The sequence below is a fragment of the Acomys minous genome, assembly GCF_964271855.1.
Source record: "Acomys minous genome assembly, chromosome: 16".
In the NCBI taxonomy this organism is placed as follows: Eukaryota; Metazoa; Chordata; class Mammalia; order Rodentia; family Muridae; genus Acomys; species Acomys minous.
In genome coordinates, this window is record NC_140498.1 from 24,538,825 (window position 1) to 24,560,918 (window position 22,094).

Genomic DNA, 22,094 nt, shown 5'->3' on the forward strand with positions numbered 1-22,094 from the left:
CAGACATTGGACTAAGTAGATATTACAACACAGCATCTCCAAGCCATAAACACTGTTATGTTTGTTTCTAAGGTTTGCTGGGTTGGGACCACAGAAGCTTGTTTTTTCACAGCTCTGGATGCCAAAAGAATGAAATCAGTATTACAGTGCCAAAAATCAAGGCTCCCACCAGAGAAACTGCCTCTTCCAGTCCTGGTGGTTGCCACTGTCCCTTGGCTTAGGCATCACTCCACGACACCTATGTGGTCCCAGCACCATCCCTGCCTAGGATCAAATCTCCCTCTGCCTAGTTCCTAATAGCAGAGCCTCTGTGGCCTCACTATCAGCACATCTTGGTTACTTCCATTTTTTGGAGGCTGCCTGACATTTTGGGTGATTTTGCAGCCACATGCTTTCGGAAGACCACTCTTAATTATTAATACAGAGACTAACTTTGAATAATGGACCCTGAAAAGGCATTGTTTCCAGTAATTTGGAAATGATGCTGCCTTAAGTCTGCTCAGGCTGATGTAACAAAATACCACAAGTGGGATGGCTTATAGACAACAGAAATTAATGTCTCACAATTCTCAAATATCTGGTATCAGCCAAGAGCCACTGTACTACAGAGAGGCTAGTTCTAGCTGCATCTTCAGAAAGCAAGAGTGTTCTAGCTTCCCCGGGGACTCTTAAGAAGGTCACCTAACTCAAACATGAAGGTAGAGATGCCATGACGCAATCACTTTACAAAATTATGCCTAACGTGTCACCTTAAGGGGTTGGGATTTCAATACACGGACACGAAAGAGACGGCAAACCTCTCTTTTGCCCATGGCAATCAGACAGCTGCTTATGCACAACTGTGGTTGAGATCCTATCAGACACTCTGATATTCCATTCATCCTACAACACCAGGCCTTCTGCACAACATGGGAACTGTAAAGTGATACAAATCTGTCTCCAAGCCTCAGTGGGAAACTCCATCTCAAGCAGAGCTTTCAGGTAGCGCTAGGACAAGCCACCTAACAGCGCTCAGAACTCAGTCACTCATGCATTCATTCATTGCCTTTGGTGGAATAGGGCTGGTTCTATTCTTCCTATTTCCCACCACTGCCCCCCCGCCCATGTCTGCGGAAATTTTCAGATACCCACAGGCAGCTCTCATCAAATTCTGTTGTCCCCACCCATCCATCCAGCTGCTTCCTTGGCACTAAATCTCACAGGATTAACGGCAGGGAACCAGGAGCCCAGCTGCATGCAGGCTTTGCAAAAACATTTTGAATAGTTGAGATCTGCCAAATACTTGGTTAAAGTACGATATCCTTTAATTTCTCAGGCCATGTGTTATTTTAAGTGAAATGTAAGCCATATGCCTGTGATTCATTTAAATGCGACTCGGCAAAGCAAGGTCTGCTAAGGGCACTGGGACGCCAGCTAAGCCTTTCCCAGTGTCTCTTTGACCCAGGAAATTGAATTTTCCAACAACCAATGAAATGTCTGGCCAGGGAGGGCCAAAGAGAGGTGTCCTCAGCTCTAGGTAAGATGTTGAACTCTGTCCCCATCTGAGGGTGCCTGGGTGGAGCATGGCCGCAGGAGTGCTATGCTTGCCTCTTGTCGGAACTGGCTGAGCAATTTCTACAAGAACTCCGTGTAAGAAAAATGTGGAAATGAGAGGAAGTAATTCGAGTTGTCTGTAGCAGACCGTCTGCCTGATGATTCCCCACGCCTGTGTTCCTCTAACGTTAAACAAGCCAACTAGGGCTAAGGGGAAGGAAGAGTAAGATGAGAAAGGCGTGGCTGGTGCTGGCTCCTGCTTGTAATCTCATTATTTGGGAAGCACAGACCAGAGGATTGCCATGAGTTTGGTGACATCCTGAGCTATAGAGTAAGACCCTGTCTTTAAGAAAAGGAAGGAAGGAAGGAACTAAGGAAGGAAGGAAGGAAGGAAGGAAGAAAACAACAACCACAAAAGAAAACAAAACAAAACAAAAAACCAAACCAATGGTGAATGACTTAATTTTCTAGACTGACTCTAACATTTCAGGTCAATAAAATCGATCTTCTCTCCTATAACAACTGAGACGGGAAGAAAGCTTATTGACAAAAGTCATACTGAATATTAACAATCCTATAACTCTAACCCATCAAAAGCTATAATGGGTATTTAAACTCCTAAAGCTCTAAATGTCCAAGTCTGCCTTAATAATAATGACAGAATAAAATAGCACAAATATCCATTGTTATTGATGAGCCTTGTACCTTGAAATCAAAAGCTCTCTCTGTCGCTGGTCTCTCTGTCTCTCTGTGTCTGACTATCTGTCTGTCTGTCTGTCTGTCTGTCTGTCTCTCTCTCTCTCTCTCTCTCTCTCTCTCTCTCTCTCTCTCTCTCTCTCTCTCTTATATCGGGTTTCTCTATGTAGCCCTGGCAGCTCTAGAACCTGCTCTGTAGACCTGACTGGCCTTGAACTCACAGAGATCCACCTGCCTCTAGCTCCCAAGTGAACAGACTAAAGGCGTGAGCCAGCAATAGTGTGGGCCACCACAAACTGACTGTCAGACAAATCCTTTCTTAAGACGAAACATAAATGGTCACTATGGTTTGGAGTCGAGGCAGGAGAGGACTCTCAAAAGAGGAGTCTCAGGGTGTGCTCAGAGGACAAGTGGAGAAAAAGACACCTCCACAGGTCCTTCTGTCCTGACACTGTTTCTCATTTGCTTGTTTTGTTTGTTTTTAAGACAGGGTCTCCCGTAGCCCTGCTGGCCTCAAAACCCAAAGCGTAAGTGACGATAACCTTGAACTTCTGACCCTCTCTCCTCCATCTCTGGAATGCTGGGATTACAGGCATGCACCATCATGGCCAATTTACATCCTGGCCTGATGCATGCTAAGCAAGCACGTGAACTGAGCGCCACCCCCAGTCTTCACTTGTTTTTGAAGGTGACCTTATTGGTTGCCCATTGGTTCAGAAAGTCAGTCTTAGGAGTCAGGTTGAACAGGGCAGTGGACCTTCTCTTAGAAAAAGTAACCATGGGTGAATAGGGATAGGGCCCTGTCTCCTGTGATGCCTTCAACACAAGAAGAGCCCGTCTAATGGTCAGACACAGCCCCCAGGCTAATGGCAGTCCTCAGGAGAGGGAGTAGGTCATAGAGGAAAAATATTACCGATGTATGCCACCAAATTACAGGCTGCAAGTAGCAGCCTGTAATTTCTACCCTGCAATTCCCGTCCTGTTCTTTCTGCTGCCTAAACTGGTGAGACCTAAGCTAACAGTTCACCCCAACATCAAGGACATGGCTTGAGGCACGGCTTCTCTCTTCATCCTGCTACCCACTGTTTGGTGGAGGGAGGAGGGTTGGGGGGGGCACGGGACACGACACTTCACATTTCCACTTACACGGTGTCCTTTAAATAGGTAATACAAGAAGAGTCTTAAATCCCAACTCAAACAAAAGCCTTATTTTGCAGACGAGAAGGCTGAGGTTTGGGAGGATGGGCTGGTGTGTCCATCAACTCCACATCATCTCTCTGAGCTTAGGGCTATGTCCACCAGACTGCAAGCCTGGATCCCAAGTGACTGTCTCCTGACAGCTATGCAACACTCTAGAAGTGTGCAGAGTGTTAAGTATTTGCTGTCATAGGACATAACATCATGACACTCTCCTGAGGCTCTGCAGTACAGTTTTCATGACACTCAGGTGTATGTAAAAATGTTTCACAGAATAGTTTATATGGTAAAAAAAAAAAAAAAATCTCCTTCCCGGAGCCTAGGGAGATGGCTTAGAGGTTAAAAGTACTGGCTGAGCTTTCAGAGGACTCGGTTTCTATACCTAGCACCCACATGGCAGTTGATAATCATCTGTAACTGCAGTTCCAGGAGACTCTGAAACCACTGCAGGTACCAGGCATACGCATGGTGCTTATATATACATGCAGGCAAAATACCCATGCACATAAAATAAAAATATTTTTTAATCTTTTTTTTTCTTTCTTCCCCAGTTACCCTAGAAGTCTGTACCAGCTTCCCTGATACAGCACATGACAGTTACCATGTTCTCAAAGACACAGGAAAAGTCTAGAAAAATCCCCTCCCCCCCCCTCCCCAGGCAGTAGTGAACTCTCTCCCTGTGGGCAGGAAGCCTTCACCATTCTGTTTACTTGGCACTGCTGTGCTGTGTGTTTTACAGTGAATATGCCCCGCTTGTGCGATTTGCAAACTGGAGCAAGAAATAATAACATCTGCCCTTTGCCGAGAGTGCAATGCAAGCTAAAGCCAGGGTTGGGTCCCTTATACACTCAGGCAGCATCTCAGTCTCCTCAATGGCTCTGTGACGCAGGACTCTGATTATAGTCCCGGGTGACGGGACTGAGACTTAGAAGAGAACATGTGGCTGCTAAATAATGGAGCCAGCGTCTGAACGCAAGACCCACCGTGAAGCCACGCGCTCGTTTTCTCACAGGGATCATTTCTTTTTCGCCAGCGCCCCGCAGAAAAGGGGCAGCTGACTCCACTAAAGCTCGGCCTGCCCTGTCCCATCTCCTGGCCCCTCCCCCTGCTCCTCTGTCCGCACCATTCTTGGCAATGATGTCTCCATGTGTGAATTCCATTAAAGGCCCGCTCACTGCTATTTCGGGTTGTGCATTAGCTCGAGGACTTTGATTTGGATGGGAAAAAGCCAGACACCTCAGAGCGATGAAAAACAAATTTCAATATCCTTCCCTTCACCATTGTCCCAGAAGCCCTTGTCTGTGGCTCCTGGGTAGCCGGAGGGTCCAATGGATGGGCAGACGTCAGGGAGTGAGGAATCCTAAGAGATGACTTAGGGATGCTGAGATCTTGACAATCTACAGTACCTGAACTTGGCTGCCTCCCACCCTTGAACCCATCTCCCTCAGCTTTCTCCACATCTCCCTCCTTCAGGTCTCCACTTGAATTCGTTCCCCAAGGTCATTTCCTGACTACTGTTTGTCAACATGGGCTGCTCCCACCCACCCCCACCTCCTCCCACCCCCTGCTCTTCCTGAGCCCACAGTGTTTGGCTTCCTGTATAGGGTTTTCATGATCTGATACACTCTACACTAACTTCGCTTACTGTTTTCTTTCTCACCACAATAAGAGCTCCACGCTAGCAACTCTTTTTATTTTTCCCACAGTTCAACTCTCAAGTGCCTACACTGGTGCATGGAACAGAACAGGGAGGAAACAGATGGGAAATGCTGAGGGAAGGTACCAAGAGGGTAAAAGCAACAAAGCTTGGGGAGTTTCTGAGCACAAGGCCTAGATTCCTTAGCTACCACTGGAAAAAAGAAATGTTAGAAAACTCAAAAGAAGAAAAAAAAAGCCAAAAAAACAAAAAACATCCATCTCTTCACGCCAGAGCTGTTTTGAATCTGGGCTCGCTGGAACTATGAATGGGAGGACTTGGAGGAAATACACACATCAGGAAGCTGTGTGCGGTTGGAGTGAATTCAGCTCTAACATGTGTGCAAAAACAAAAAGCCCAATTTGGATGAAAATAGCAGGAAGTCCTTCCCCAGGGACACCTGATGAGATCATGCTGTTTGCCTCTACCACTTCCATTCTGGTCAAATCTCCAGCCTTCGAACGGTTGGTTGGTCCAACTCAAGGAGGCCCGGACCAGCATCTAGACCCACGGGCCCTCAATGGGAGTTGCAGGTCAGGCGCAAACAATGGGATGCACCTGTAAGAAATCCCTAGGATTTTCGAGGAGTATTAAAAATCAGAACAGGGCCAGCTCAGGAAAGCCTTGCCTTCCCAAGTTCAATCCTAGATCCTAGAGACATGTAACAAAGCCAGGTATGGTAAGAGGTGCTTGTAATCTCAGAGACGAGGAAGGAGAGACAGACAGTCAGATAGATCTTAGGGGCTCTTTGACCACCTAGAAACGAATGACCTCCAGGCCAATGAGAGATCTTGTTTCAAAATCAATTCTTGCAGGATGACAGCTGAGGCTATCCCCTGAGCACCCCAACCCCCCCTCCCGCCAGCACACACCCATACTCTAACCTGTGCTTGTTCACACACACACTTAAAGTAAAAAATTAAATTTAATTTAATTTAAAAATCATCACTAGGTGGGTGGTGGTGCACACCTTTAATCCCCGCACTTGGAAGGCAGAGGCAGGTGGATCTCTGAGTTGGGTAGGCCAGCCTGGTTTACAAAGAGTCCAAGACACCCAAGGCTACACAGAGAAACCCTGTCTTGGGGGTTGGGGGGTGAGGGGGAACGAGGGGGTGGGGTGGGAATCACCATGCCTGTCAACTCCATGCGCTCACATTCCATGCTTTGCCTACTCCTTCTGCTCCTCACGACCACCCCATGAGGCAGCCATTACTTCTCTCCTCTCAGATTTTGGCAGCTTGCCCTAGGTCACATGTTATAACTCCATATCCAAGGTAAGAACACAACTGATTTCCACTCACTCTCCTCATTGGGTGACTTTAGGTTAGTGCCTCTCCCTCTCGGAGTTGACGTTTTTTGTCCTTGGGCACAAGACTGCATCGTTCAGCTGTCACTAGACCAGCGGTTCTCAACTCTCCTAGTGCTGCTGCGGCCCTTGAATACAATCCCTCATATGCTGTGGTGAACCCCAACCGTAAAATTATTTTCATCACTACTGCTAACCATAACTTTGCTACCGTTATGAATCATACAGTAAATAACTGTGTTTTCTAATGTTCTTAGACAACCTCTGTGAAAGGATCATTTGACACACACACACACACCCAAAAGAGGTAGCGAGCGACCCACAGGCTGAGAACCACTACTCTAAGAACCCTTTCTAGTCTAACTTCTTGCCATCTTCTGCAGAAGTTCCAACACAGAAGGAAAGGACAAGGACCCGAGGGTCCCTGCTTGGCTGATCCAGCTAAGGATTTGCCCCTGACACCACCATCAATTCAGCTACCTGGAGGAAGATTAAGAATAACAGGTTCCGAATGGGATAGACAGGACAGACACAGGTGGCAGTCAGGACCATGGACTCAGCTACTCGGCAGAGCCAGGAAGGCACCAAAGCAGACCCCTAAGAGAGGCCAAACACAAGCTAGCCCGCCCTGGGCCTTGTAGGAGCACAGCATCATAGTCGAAGAGACACCCTGGGCAAGGGGGTGTTTCCCACTCTAGGTAGCTAGCCAGCCAGCCAGGCCTATCCCAGGAAGTAGAAGGAAAGAAACATTCTGGCAAACCCAGGAAAAGACTGGCTTTGCTCTGGGAGAAAGGAGCCGACAGAGCAGTGATACTCATCCTTTTGCTGTTCTGAAAGCCAGTGTCCCAGAGACAGAGAGAAGAGGGGGAAAGAGCCCTGTGTTACGTAGCAATGTCCTTCACGATAAACACCAGCTCTTTAAGTCACAGGGTGGCTTGCTTGAGGGAGTTAGAATATTCCATTCTGCTGGGAAGCTCACTAAACTCAGGAACTAGGCAACTCAAGACTTCTAGGAAGTCCCTGAAAGTGACTAGAATCATTAGGTCCCTCCCCACCTCAACAGTACATAAACAGTAAGGACTGCCTTCTCTCCCAGAGGTTCAGCCCAGCCCAGCCACCTTGACCAGGCTCACACTACCTGAGCTGCCATGCAGTGAACTCCAGGCTTCCAGTTTTCATGAGCTGTCACCCATGCTGGGTGGGTCTTGGTGTGGCCACTATAAGTCACTTCTGTGCCTGTAGGTAAGTAACCCTCACCCCTATTACTGTAAGCAACCCCAATAAAAATTACTGGTTCACATAATTGGGACTTTGGTGGCATCCTCACTTTAATCAGTCATCCGTAAGCAGATGTTTGCTCACACCTCTCCAAGAGAAGTGTCATCAAACACCCTGTCCCTCTAGCAGTGGGGTGTGCTCCCCTTTCACCATACTGGGGACTCCACTGTTCCTTTTCTGCAAGTGTCCAAAGAGCCCAAATTTGGAATAAACCCTTCTTCTCCCTTTCTCCCCAAGCCAAGTAGCCATTCCCACCCTTTTGGATGGGGAAGGCCTTGCTCCAGCCCTCTCTTGGCAGCGAGGCTTTCGTTACTCAGCAGCTTCCAGGGTGTTCCGGAGGCTGCCAAGAGCAGACGGGCAACTCTCCAAACCAAGCATCCTTATCTACAACGTCTACGTGGACGATAGAAGTGGGACCACTGGTGGGGAAATTATAAAAAGCATTTAGAGTCCCCGGCCAAGTGGGAAGAGCTCTGGGAGGTCAGGTGGACCAGGGCTGAAGGCACAGGACGGGCAATCGATGGAGAGACACAGCCAGGCAGTGTTGTCTATTCATCCGTTCATCCGTGAATCGAGACGGTTACGCAGGAAGGCAAATCAATGGAGATATTTCTGAACCAGGCCGCCGCCCAGCATGAATGAGGTTAGGGAAAAACTGGACCCGTGGAAGCCAGGAGGCTTCGAGCAATGCACTTCTCAGCAGAATCTTGGGTAGATGAAAGAATGAAGGTCAGAGGTGCCAAATCCCCTGCCCAGCCTGCTGCTTCTCCCTCTCGCCCTCTGATCGCCTCCACTTCCTGCCACACACTGGGCTAGAGCTGGGACGGCAGCTGCTTCCAGTCCCTTCCCGCCCTTACACACACACACACACACACACACACACACACACACACACACACATGCCGGCAGTGAACTCCACGAAGCACCGGAAACACAGCCGAAGGAAATCCAAGCAGGATGTGAAACGTCCCGGCAATCTCCCAGCAGCCAAGAGATGGAGGAAAAGCTCTATCTTGGCAAGACGCCCCACAAAGGGACCAAGGATGGTGAGTCTGGGGTGAGGGGGGGCACTAAACTTCTTCCTTTCCAACTGTGACACCTGTGTTAAACCAGGCATTGACTCCCGTGAGTTAACCGTCTTATGTCAGGCAAAAGAAGGGAGAAATGCACTTACTCATTCTTCTGCAGGTCCAGGATGAGCTCTCGCCCTTCGGCTGTGACCCTGAGCTCCGCTGTGAGTGGATGCTAAAAACAACAATGAAAGGGATGTCAGTTCCTGGAAGCAGGGTCCTAGGCTCCCAGGGCTCCACCAGATCTGACACGATGTCAGCAGCACAGGGATCCTCCGGAAGCAAGAGGGGAAAGGTCATCAGCCTTTCCAGCCCCAAAACAACCTGAAGCTTTCTCATCTGCTTTCTCCGAAGGAGCAAAGGAGAGAAACTCAAGCTGAGGCTCAAGGCTGAGCCTTGGGACATCCTGGGGAGAGTCAGATGGCAGACTGGGTGTGCAGGGTGACCCCTGTGGGGTTTGTGAGCCTGGATGTGTTCCCAAGTCTCCCTACGTGCCTGTTTCTTCATTCCTGATGTGTGGTGGTAATAACCAACCTTAAGAACCAGATGAGAAAATGAACATAAATGATATCACAGTGCCTGCTTTAAAGAAAGCTCTCAGTTTTTCTTATATTAGCTATTATCTTTAAAAAAAAAAAAGACTGAGTTTTTTGGTTTTTTACTTTGGTTTATTTTATTTGGGCCTTCAATTTGGAAACTCCAATCCTCTCAGGGGTGGCAACAGAAAACACTACAAATTAGCGCTATATAAGTCCAGAATCAAATGTATTTTACAGATTAATAATTGGCCAATGGCCAAGCATGACATATATCCAGCACAGATCACCTAAGACATGCAAATGGCCAATAATCTTGAAGAATGTGCTGCTTATCCTGGGTAAACTTCTTTCCTCTCCCCATGACAGAAAAAGGATGTACTAAACAAAATCAAAAGTCAGGAAGACCATCTGAAACAGCAAATCACATAACGAGCATGGTGGTGCACACGTGTAATCCCAGCACTCAGGGATCGCTGTGAGCTCAAGGCCAGCCTGGTCTACAAATCGAGTACAGCCAGGGCTACACAAAGAAACCTGGTCTCAAAAAACCAAAAAAAATAAAAATAAAAAATAAAAAATCTAATTTAGCTGGGTGTGGTGGCACACATGCCTCCAACCCCAGAACTTGGGAGGCAGGTGGATATCTGAGTTCAAGGTCAGCTTAGTCTAGAAAGCTAGTCCAGGACTGTCAAGGCTACATGGAGAAACCTTGTCTTGAAAAACCAAAATAAATAAATGAATAATTTAAAAAACAAACAGTAAATCACAATGCTGTGGCGCGTACTGTAAAATGGGCACCCTCAGATCATATCTTTAAGAATTTGAACTGAAACCAACTGTGTGGAAAATAATCAACAATATGGACCAAGACTATTTTTAATAATGTATTTTTATTTTATGTACATTGGTATTTTGCCTGCATGTATGCCTGTTTGTGGGTGTCGTATCCCCTGGAACTGGAGTTACAGACATTGTAAGCTGTCATGTGGGTGCTAGGATTTAAACCTGGGTCCTCTGGAAAAACAATCTGTGCTCTTAACCTCTGAGCCACCTCTCCAGTCCCTGGACCAAGAGTTTTTAAGTCGAGACAGGGTTTCTCTGTGTAGCCTTGGCTCTGTCTCCCTAGTGCTCGGATTAAAGGTGTGCACCACCACACCTGGCTCCAAGTTTTTAAATCTTTAAACTAACCCAGCAATATAAGACTGTCTGAAATGAACCAATGATTCTTTTTTTCTTTTTTACTAAGTACGTGTGTATCGTATGCATGTGTGTGTGACAGTGCTGGGAAGAAACCTGAGGCCTCAGGCAAGCTCGACACAAACTGAGCCACACCCACAGCCCAATCCCTGAGCCACACCCACAGCCCAATCCCTGAGCCATACCCACAGCCCAATCCCTGAGCCACACCACAGCCCAATCCCTGAGCCACACCACAGCCCAATCCCTGAGCCACACCCACAGCCCAATCCCTGAGCCACACCCACAGCCCAATCCCTGAGCCACACCACAGCCCAATCCCTGAGCCACACCCACAGCCCAATCCCTGAGCCACACCACAGCCCAATCCCTGAGCCACACCCACAGCCCAATCCCTGAGCCACACCACAGCCCAATCCCTGAGCCACACCCACAGCCCAATCCCTGAGCCACACCCACAGCCCAATCCCTGAGCCACACCCACAGCCCAATCCCTGAGCCACACCCACAGCCCAATCCCTGAGCCACACCCACAGCCCAATCCCTGAGCCACACCCACAGCCCAATCCCATTTCCTTTCTTAACTCCTGCTCCACTTGTTTCCCAACTAGAATCTGCACTTGGGACGACTCTGAGACAACCAAGGCCTCGGAGGAGATCTGACCTTTCCAATCAAGTACCTTGCACACTGCCTAATTAAACCTGTCACCTCATCTCAAGAGGTGAGCATTTGAGACCCCGGAAGCAGAGAGAAAGATGGGTGCCAAGGCACTTTCACTAAGAGACTCGCGTCCCGGATTCTGTAGTGCTGACTCAGCACATGGCCAGTGCCCACAGTGATTGCCGCCCACTTGTGATTTTTGCCCCAGAGATGTCTGGAATGACAGCCCTGCCCAGTCACATTGACAATCAAGGACACACAGCCCCAGGGGGCATTCGAGTACATAGCAACAGAACCCCAGCAAGAGGCAGGCGCCCCATGTGACAGGAAGAATGCTGGCACAGCTCAAGGGATCCCATGCGCCACCCGCCCCCCCCCCCCACAGAGACACAACCTGCCACATGAGAACTCAGCTTTATTTTTATGTAGGTAATCCAAAAATACTTCTGTTTCTGGAGGGTGCTCAGACACCAGAGATTTAAAAATGAGATGTTCCCTGTTTCCAGGGAACTGTTCAAGCAAAACAATGAAACTGCATCTCACAGCTCTATGATACTTCCCTGTCCTGGGCTACTACAGACAGCTTTCCTCCTGGAACTCCAACCTTGCCTGAGGGACAACATCAGCACCGGAAGGTGGCCCACTGTTCGTACTTCCATGAAGGAAGGACCTTTCTGTTTAGGGCAAAATGAAACATCATCTCCAGCTACACAGCACCCGACAAGCTTGCCCTGTGTATAAGCATCACCGGAAACAATCCCAATTAGAATTCATATATAGTCAGTGTTTAAATAACGCCTAATAAGCCAATTCACTCAAACGCAAGTAAGAATCATAGCAAACTAACTACTCCCTTCTGTTCTTTCCTCTCCTCTTTTAGCTCTCTCTCATTCAACAAATACTCATGGTGCCAGGCACTGGGCTGACTGGTCCCTGAAAAACACAATGAGCCCCGTTCTGGGCAGCCAATGGCTCAGAACAAAGACAGGATCTTGTCCTCCACTCTGTTTCTCAGGCCCTTCCTGAGGATGCCCAGCATCCAACATGTGGAGGGAACAAAGGAGCCGCTATAAAAAGTATATCCATTCTTCAGCAATAATGGTGGTGGATGAAATATCCAAGACCTTAAATTAAAAAAAAAAAATCTGCCTGAGAATGGCCATCCATTAATTTGTCTAACTTTTCCTGTGGCTATTTTCAGCCTTTCCTAGTTTGGATGAAATGAGTTCATGCTTTCTTTTCTTTCTTTTTTTTTTTTTTTTTTTTTTTTTTTTTTTTTTTTTTTTGGTCTTTGCTTTTAGGGTAAAATGTTCCCTGTTTTTATTGTCCTTTTTTCCCCTGTAAGTTCTCTTACTAAGCCCAAGTTGGCAAACTGGGGACATGTCTCTATGAGTCTACAGTAACTTAAGGAATTCTGGACGTTTCTCATCTGTTTATCTTTCCAGATTCCAAGGCCACAATTGTCTGAAGTCTTTCCTGACACTTCTTTCCCCACCGGCTTTAATCTTGCTCCTATCTATTGCCTAATAAATCACAGGCCATTTGGCCCCTAAGAGATCACAGAAACCAGTCCTTCCAAGTGGGCACGGTAGCGTATCCCTGCATCCTAGCACTGGGGAGACGAAGCAGGGGATGTGTCAGGTCAGAGGCCAGAGTAGGACATGTAGCAAGATCCTGCCAAAAAAGAACGGCGGCCGTGCCCCACAACTCGGTTCCTCTTTATTCCCACTAAAACCAATGCTGGAAATGAGGAAGCACAAGTAAAGCAGAAGGTCACACAACAGGTTACTGTCACGCAACAACTCCATTTCCCTTTCTAGTCATTTCTAACTTATTCTGTTAGTCATTCAAAACCAGAACCAAGAACACCGCTGCCTACCGATCCTCTCTACAGAAGAAAAGACCGTTTCTCAGCCATGTCCAGATTGCCCTCGTAACGTCCATGCATTTTGCTAGTGTTCTGGCCAAGGAACCTGTAGGGTTATTTTTGAGATTTATAACCTAATCCTAGATCCCTATCTTGCCTCTTATTTAAAAAAAATAAAATAATAAAATAAAATAGCTGGGTTCAGTGGCATATGCTGTCATCTCAGCATTTGAGAAATGGAGGCAGGAAGGTAGAGAAAGTACAGGTCAGCCTAAGGTACAACTGAGATGTAGCCGCAAAAGAGAGAACTGGGCATGGCACATGATGGCACCCTGGTATATGCCTGTAACCCAAGATCCAAGAGATGGAGCCAGGAGTTTGAAGTCATTTTCAGCTATTTATTGAGTTAGAAGCCAACCTGGGCTACGGGAGACCCTGCCTCAGAAAACAAAAGGGCAGAAACATAAACAAAACAAAAATTCCAATCAAGATCTATGACAAAATCACATTTGCTCTCAATCTGTGTTAGTATTTTTTTTTAAGACTTATTTTTTTTTGTGTTTTGCCTGAGCATATGCGTGAGCATCATGTTTGCCTACCCACTATCTCCTAGAAGTAGAGCTACGTATGGTTGTGAGCTAACATGTGGGTGCTCGGAACTGAAGCCCAGTTCTCTACAAGAACAGCAAGTGCTCTTCTTAACCGCTGAGCCATCTCTCCAGGCCCAATTTATGTCAGTATTACTGAGTTTTCATTTCCTCAACTAAAGGGACTTGGGAATGGTCTACAGATTTGTCATACACTGAAGGAAAAGTCCCCGCTAAGATATCCCAAGTTGACACAGCAAGAGGTTAGGGCCAGAAGTAGAAGCGAGAAGCCGTGGTGGTGATGCTTGGGGTTATCCCCAGGCCTCAGGAAGGGAACTGTCACTCTTGCTTCTCCAACAGAGGAGTTTGGGCATCTTACCTTTCCTCTCCCGGGGCTTTCTGAAGTCCACCACTGAGGTATTATGAGATCATGCTGCAGCTGGGGGCCGCCTTCTTCCCTTCCTCCTCCTGCCAACACAAGACAGCATGACCATAAGAATGCCAGACTTCCACACCCCAGGCACTCAGGAGAAGGCATACTGTGCAAGCCCAGGTGCTGCTCCAGACCACTTCTGAGGCCTGCAAAGTGCTCCGTCCAGAGGTGTCAGAAGACCTGCTGGGCTCTACTGGGCCTTGGTGACAAAGTGATAAAGACAAGGCAAACAAGGTCTGTGTCCCTGCCAAGAGACAGGAAATGAACAGACATTCTCAGGTGGTGCTTAACTGCCTTGGAGAGAAAAAAAAATAAGATCATGCCACAGGATGAAGGGACACTTAGCTGGTTGCCTGTTTTTGATGGTGGTGGTGGTGGTTGGTTGGTTGGTTTTGTTTTGGGTTTTTGTTTTTGTTTGTTTGTTTTTCTTTTTTTGGTTTTTTGAGACAGGTTTCTCTGTGTAGTTTTGCCTGTCCTGGACTCCCTCTGTAGGCCAGGCTGGCCTTGAAATCACATCGATCCGCCTGCCTCTGCCTCCTGAGTGCTGGGATTAAAGGCGTGCACCACCACGCCCAGATGGTTTTAAACCTGTTTTCAACCTAAGACACCAGAGGAAGACTGTTGCGCAAAAATCTGGGGGAAGAGCACAGAGTGGCACACAGAAATGGGCTTGGCCTCACTTAGGAACACTTAGGAAGAAGGGCAAATAGTCTAGGAAGCCAGAGGACATTGGTAAATATGCTAAGCACAGTAGGTAGAGAGTCTACTAAACCAGGGGTTGTAGGTAAGAAATGTGCTCAGCGGGAGACGCCTGTGGGTGTGAGTAACACAAAGGCATGAAGGTGGTCTGGATTTCATTATGAGTAGACTTAAAGGTTCTGGGTGTCATTTTTTTTTTTTAATGCAAGAGCAATATGATCTGTATTAGTTTTGTTTTTTGTTTTGAAAGATGACTCTGCCTGCTTGGTGGAGAATGGGAGGGGGGAGACAGGGACAGAGTAGAAGCAGCAAAGCCCTGGCGTGAGATGACGGTGGCTCTGACCTGAACAGCATCACGGAGAAGAACGAAGTGCTGAGACTGGGTATAATCAGAAGGCTGAGCTCACGCTTGTCACCACTGAGCTTTAATTTTCTCTTTGGAGATGACACTCACCTCCCCGGGAGGTCTGGGCCACAGGTAAGAGTACAGGTGACGTTGCCTCCCAACTTGCAAACCATCACCATTAACTTGGAAATCATTAACCTTAGCTTGACGTTTTTTTTTTTCTTACAGGCAACTCTGCAGCTGTATTTCCAGACCTTCTCACCTCTGGGTGCCCTTCTCACAACCCTTGGAGGAAGGCAATAAGTTCCCAAGAGAAGAGGCCAAAACCACAGGAGAGCCATGTTCAAGGATAGGAGACTTCAACACTCCTTACAGATCATCTTTGTAAAAACCGAGAGATGGAGAGATGGCACAGTGGTTAATAGCACTGCTTGCTCTTCCAGAGGTCCGGAGTTCAATTCCCAGCAACCACATGGTGGCTCACAGCCATCTGTAATGTGATCTAATGCCCTCTTCTGGCATGCAGGTGTATGTGCAGTTAAAGCACTCAGACACAACAAATAAAGACTTAAGAATTTCCAGGTTCCTAAGCAAATTGGGTCTCCGAAACAGAGTAAATCCAGACTCCCAGAGATGTCACCGTGGACCCAAATATTCTGTTCCTTCTAACCCAACCCCATCAATCGCTTGAGTGATACTAAAGATGGCTGTGCACATATTGTGGCATACCTCAGTTATCCCAACAAGATGACTAGGCATTCCAAGGCCATCTTGGCTATACAGTGTGTTCAAAGACAGCCTAGGGCTACATAGCATCCTGTCTCAGAGAAGAAAATACTAAAGGTAGCTGGAGTGGTCGAACTACCATTGCTTAAATGCCTTTTTAAAATGGCTAATGTGATAACATTGCAATCAAAAAAGTATCCTAAAAAAAAAAGCCTCTTTGGTTTCTTTTATGCTGGTACAGAACAGAAGAGGTAGATGCATTCACATATTTACCTAATAGGTTCTAAGTTTTAACCCTATGCTACTATGCTGGTATGTTCATGGGAGATGAAGTCAGGCATGGTCCCTGGTGTAAGGACTGATGAACTCATAAACAAAAGGAGCTGTGTGATGTCTGAGATGAAAGATCTCAGAGTCCTGGTAAGTACTGAAAGCAACGTCAAGTCTAAAGAAACACAGCACAGCTTAAGGACACGCTGCAGCGTGAGAAGGGTTGCTCACAACTTGGAAAAAAGGCAAGAGGCACGCGGGGGTCATCTTTTCGGCATCAGACCTGAAGCACTGTTTAACAAAGGGATGGCTTGAATGCTATCTCTGGCTTTCTTATTTGCTTTCGGGGGACGGCTTATATTAGGCGATGTTTAACATCAGCCATGACACACAAAGATGTGAGTGATTTCAGGGGAGTTGAGAGATAGCCCACAATTGTGTGACTCTCTGTCTCAACTAAGGGATTTGACCACACCAATCCCCATTGTCACCAGAGTCCGGCTAATGCTTTTAATCAGCTTTAGCAGCTGCCTCTGCCACCTCAGGAATGAAGAAAAATCTCTGTCGTATTAGTATGAGAGCCAGGAGTTTGACTCTGGGGAAAGTGTGCTTCTGTGATCTAATTGGTAGAATTCACAGCCATTTAAAATCATAGTTTTAAAAAGCTTCATGATTTGGGAAGTACCTTTAAAGTGGATGCATGGTATGTTTCCAAAGTCATCAGGATATAGTCATTGGAAGACGGGAAGGGGAAAGGAAAATATTAATAGCAACTGCTCATTTGGAGACCGTAGGTCATTTTACTACCTGTAGGTTTTTATTTCTTCCCAGGTCTACAGTGTGTCTGCCTCACTCCCTCCCGGGTGTGTGTTCTGGGGCCTCAAGATACAGTGGAGCTTGCTTTCCTTGCCTTTCTTCTGTGCACGTGTTAGGCTGGAAAATCAGACTTGAACAGGACCTGGCTGCCTCTTCTCCGAAGAACCCTAGTCCCCAACGAAAAGGACGAACTTCCTCCTTCCTCGGTGAAGCCCCGTGTGTCTCAGTTTCCCTTTTGATACAAGAGCTTTCAAAGAAGGCTTCATCTGCCAACTGGAGCACGGGGTGGGGGTTGGGACGCTTGGGTTAGGTTCTTGCAGGTGTCTGAGGTGCAGCCTGCCCAACCCCCGTATCCGGGGGTCACTAGCTGGATTTGAAAACGCTGATGGTTGGCACAGCAAGTACCCCTCTGGAGTCAGCCCAGCCCTCAGCTGCTGCAGAGCTAAAGCTTTCCCGGGTCAAAATGACAGAAGCCAGGCACTGTCCCTCCGGGACCGTCCCTTCCGCGAAATCCTATGAGAGCCTCTGAGGGATGCGGCCCGGGAGGGAGTGGTGTCTGGGAAAACAGTTGTGAGAAACAGACATTACCCAGTGTCCAAACTGGAAGTGCAGAGCCCACCCCATTTTCTTCACAGATGAGGAAACTGAGGCCAAGAGGAGGGGGGCGCTGGGTATCAGGAGGTCTTTTCTGCAATGTGGGGCGTACCTCTAAACACATCTGTTTTCTCGGTAGTGAACTTCAACTTACGGTCTGCATAAAGGGTGTGCGTCGCCCTTTTATGGTCTTTCAGTAGGGTCGCTGCCAACGCAGGGTTGCTAAGTGTACAGCCAGAGATACCCAGTAAACCACCCTACCTTAATCTCTTGGAAGGCTTTGGTTTTCTACCCCACTGGCATGTATTTGGCCCCCAGCAAGATCCAGGGAGTGGCCCCCCGCCCCCCGACCGTGCATAGGATGCTAGGGGTGCTCCTCTGGGATGCTCTGGGGTTGTTAGAACAGCGGGCGCAAAACAGCGATGAGAGAGAGTGGCGGATCGGAGATGAGAATTCACAGCAAAGACTGGGAGAGCAACGGAAAAAGAAGCCCCAAGCAGGAAAAAGGGAAGGAGATGGAGAAAGGAAGGCAAGCAGTGAGGATCCACGGCTTTGATTGCTCAGTAAGCGCACCAGATCCACGAGCTCACCGCTTGAGAACAAAGCCTGGGCTCCTAGGCTTAGAGGTGGCGGTACCCACGCCCCGGGGAGTGGCAGAGCGCGCAAGGATAGCGGTCCTGGAGCTCCAGGCCTGCAGGAGCGACTCCCAGACCCCTCAGGCCACCATCACCACCGCTCCAGCCACCCACGACCCTGCTGCGCGCGCTGCCACTTACTTGTGGTCCGTCCCGGCTCGCACGCCGCCAGCGGCCAATGTAGCTGCAGAGCGAGAGCCAGCAAACAGAACCGGGCGGCGCCCGCGCGCCCGGGCATGATAGCAATGGCCCTCTCACTGTCCGCGATCACACGTCCCCTGCCATTGCCTGCCTGCCCCCGGCCTAGCGGCGGCGGCGTTTTTCAAGCAACCGCTGGCCTAAAAGCCACCCTGCCCACAGCTCAGACGCTCCGCCCCCAGCCCCTCAGAGCTCAGCCTGGAGTTGGAGGAGGGGAGGCGCCACGCGGATGGGGGGCGGGCGGTGGCTGGAGGGATAGGACAGCAGTAGGAGGGGCAAGCAAGGACCCGTGGAAGAGCAGCTGACTCTCAGGTGAAGGGCTCTCAGGATGATCCGAATTTCTGGAGTAATCCCCATGAGGCCTGGGGAGAGTACAGGGTTGGGATTGAAAGGGTTAATCCAGACATTGCTCCCCACCCCGCCCCCCCCCCCGCGCCCCCAGCCCCTTCTGTTGCACTGAAGCTAGTTTACTCCGTCCCGCTTTGTGCTAAACGCTTTGGGCAACTGAGGCAACACTTCCAGTGCTGCCTCCCGGGGTTGTCCACTCTTGGAAGCAGGCTCTGAAAGAGTTAATTCCAAGGCAAAGAATTAAGTGCTAAAAGAAGTTGTTTTCTTATCAGGACTCCAATCTGGGCCTTTAGTCCATTCCTTCTGACTAGGGGGAGGGGTGGGAGAAAGGGGAGTTGCGGATCCAGCATCCCAGAGGACAAGACTTGAGTACGCCAGAAGAGCAGAAACCGAACACCAACCAGACCTAAGAAACAGCCTAGACACAATTTCGGAGGAGGAAAGCCTTGGGCTGTATGTTGTGGGGGCAGGCGGGAGCAGACTTTGGAATGGTGAGGGCTTAGGGTTTGGGACGGAATGGAAGATGAAACCTGTGAATCGGGAGTGTCACTAAGGAAATTACAGTAGCAAACACTTAGGACTTCCTTGTGTTGACATTCCCCAGGTGCTAGGGCCTCTGATACATGATCTTGTAATGAGTCCCCAATGGCTGGAACTAAATCTCTGCTGGGAATGTGTCTCACACTCACCGGAGCCACCCCTAGCACCCCAGCACCTCGTAATCCCAGTAGTGCTGCTGTGCCCCACTGTAATCCCAGCATTTAGGATCAAAAGTTCAAAGTTATCCTTTGTGGAGAAGGAAGATCACACAGCCAATGTCTGGGTTTCTCTTCTGGTCCACATCTGCATCATTACAAAGCCTGATGCCACATGCCTTATTTGAAGGATGGTGAACAGAAACCACGTAACCCAGGAGAAATCTCTGTAAGACTGCTTAGCAAAATTTCGAGGGGGAGGGGTGGGTTGAGGGTGGGGCTGGGTGTGTATGAGAGCTGAGTCTGGCCCTACTCACGTCAGTTCCTTTCTCTGAACCTCTGGCCAAAGCTAGATAGACTAACTGAAGATGTCAGGCTGGGAACTCCCGAAAACGATGCCTGGGTGGGTGAGCAAGGATATGACTGGGGGAATAAAACCATTCTTACCGTTGATTGGGACAGGAACCGTATGAACGCTCTGCTCTCCTGCTGCTGCGATGGACTAGCAGATGGTGGCTTAGAGGGTGGCTTTTGTAACCCCAGGCAACAAGTGGTCTGACTAGCGTGAGGCATTAAGGAGGCAGCTGTCGGTCCTGGAAGCTGGAATTTCTTTTTTTTTTCTCCTTTATTAATTTATTCTTGTTACATCTCAATGGTTATCCCATCCCTTGTATCCTCCCATTCTTCCCTCCCTCCCATTTTCCCCTTACTCCCCTCCCCTATGACTGTTCCTGAGGGGGATTACCTCCCCCTGTATATGATCATAGGGTATCAAGTCTCTTCTTGGTAACCTGCTGTCCTTCCTCTGAGTGCCACCAGGTCTCCCCCTCCAGGGGACATGGTCAAAGGTGAGGCACCAGAGTATGTGAGAAAGTCATATCCCACTCTCCACTTTACTGTGGAGAGTGTTCTGTCCATTGGCTAGATCTGGGTAGGGGTTTAAGGTTTACCGCCTGTATTGTCCTTGGCTGGTGCCTTAGTTTGTGCCCAAGGGGCATGTCCCACGAAAGCCTTCACTTACCAGGAAACTGAGACAGAGGAGAGGACATTCTAGTGGGACTCTAGATGAGAGAATCATGGGAGAAAGGCAAAGTAGAAGGATCCAGAGGGTCCCAGAAGCCTACAAGTAGAACATTATGATAGGCAGATTTGGGCACAGGGAAGCTGGAATTTCAAGCCTGACTTGTGGCCAGGTCAGCTCCTGATAACTTTTCTATTTGTTTGTAAACTGCTGTGTCTTCACCTACCTCCTTCGCTGTATGTCCGGAGAGCAAACTCTGCTGTCTTTCTCTTGCGAGGATGTCAATGTTGTATGTGAACCCATCCTCATGAGCTCATTTAACCTGAGTCTCTTCCTTGTAGGCATCTTGCACTTACAGCCGTACTAGGGCTAGGGCCCCAACAAATGGGTGGTTGGGAGGCAGGAAACTTAGTCTATCACATACTGTCTTCTCATCCCCTAAAGATTGTGTTTTCACTTGGAAAAATGCAAAAATGAAAAAAAAAAGCTCACCCACCCACAGCAACCCTCAACATCAGTTCACACTGGCACTTATTGAAAAGTCCAAAAGCTCATCTGAAGAGCATCTAAATTAGGGATGCCTGAGAAGGGAGTGGCTCATCCTTAAGCCAAACTCCCCACCCCCACCCCCAGCCCATGGCACCTGACAAGGTATGAGTTTCCAAATGATAATATTTCTTTTTTTGTTGTTGTTTTTTCTTATTTGTTTTGTCAGTTATTGTTTCTGTTTTGTTTTGTTTTGTTTTTGTTTTTTCTCCCAGAGACAGGGTTTCTCTGTGTAGTCCTGGCTGTCCTGGAACTCTCTTTGTAGACCAGGCTGGCCTCAAACTCACAGAGCTCCACCTGCCTCTGCCTCCTGAGTGCTGGGATTAAAGGCATGCGCCATCACGCTCGCCTTTGGTTGGTTGGTTTTTAAGACAGGGTTTCTCTGTGTAGCCCTGGCTGTCCTAGAACTCACCCTGTAGACCAAGCTGGCCTCGAACTCACAGAGATCTGCCTGCCTCTGCCTCCTGAGTGCTGGGCTTAAAGGTATGTGCCACCACTGCCTGGCCAAATGATAGCATCTCAAAGAGGGGTAATCAAAGAGAATGGAGTGGCCGATACCGAGGAGTCCAACACTTTAGCCAGGCCAAATGTTTTATGTGGCCTGTAGGTCACCTGGCACAACAGGGTCATCCTTCAACCTCACAGCTCTCTGTCAGAGCCAGAGTGGGGGTGGGGGGGCAGAAGGAGGGTGGATCCTGCCTCCTAAAGCACCCTTGGCCTGGGTTTGTGGTAGGAGTGGAAGTCCTGATCAACTCGGGAAAGTCTTTAGGGTCCTTCTTCCTGTTTGTCCAAGGAGAGGCGGGCAGCTGACAGCCTTCCTTCACCTCATGACTGTATCTACAATCCCTTCTGCATCCTCGGCTTCTAGTACACTGGCTGATCGAGACCGAGGGATTGTCCAGTCACAGGCTTTCAAGTTCCCTCTACCATACTCCCCGTTACTTCCAGTGAATGGGCTGAGAATGGGCCAAGTCCAGTAAGCTCAGGTCCCTACTACAATTCCTCTCATTTGTCTCTTTTTATTTGTCTCCTTCTTGCGTTTAAATAAGCAACACTGAGAAGTCAGGATGCTTCAGCTAGGAATTTCCACAGCCAAATGGAGTCCTCCCTTTCCTCCCCCCCCCAAAAAAAGAGCCACAT

At 48.5% G+C, this 22,094-nt stretch overlaps 1 protein-coding gene across 1 annotated transcript in view; it reads right to left on the bottom strand.

Annotated features, from left to right (window-relative positions):
- The window catches only part of ADAM19 (ADAM metallopeptidase domain 19), an 89,212-nt gene extending 70,680 nt beyond the window's left edge, over nucleotides 1-18,532 (bottom strand). The window contains exons 1-3 of the mRNA XM_084761905.1: nucleotides 18,288-18,532; nucleotides 14,007-14,095; nucleotides 8,881-8,951 (exon numbers count right to left, since the gene is read on the bottom strand). Of these exons, the coding sequence (XP_084618031.1) occupies nucleotides 8,881-8,951; nucleotides 14,007-14,095; nucleotides 18,288-18,384 (257 nt within the window). The 5' untranslated portion in view covers nucleotides 18,385-18,532. The remainder of the gene's footprint in view (nucleotides 1-8,880; nucleotides 8,952-14,006; nucleotides 14,096-18,287) is intronic.
- Nucleotides 18,533-22,094: the final 3,562 nt, after the last annotated feature.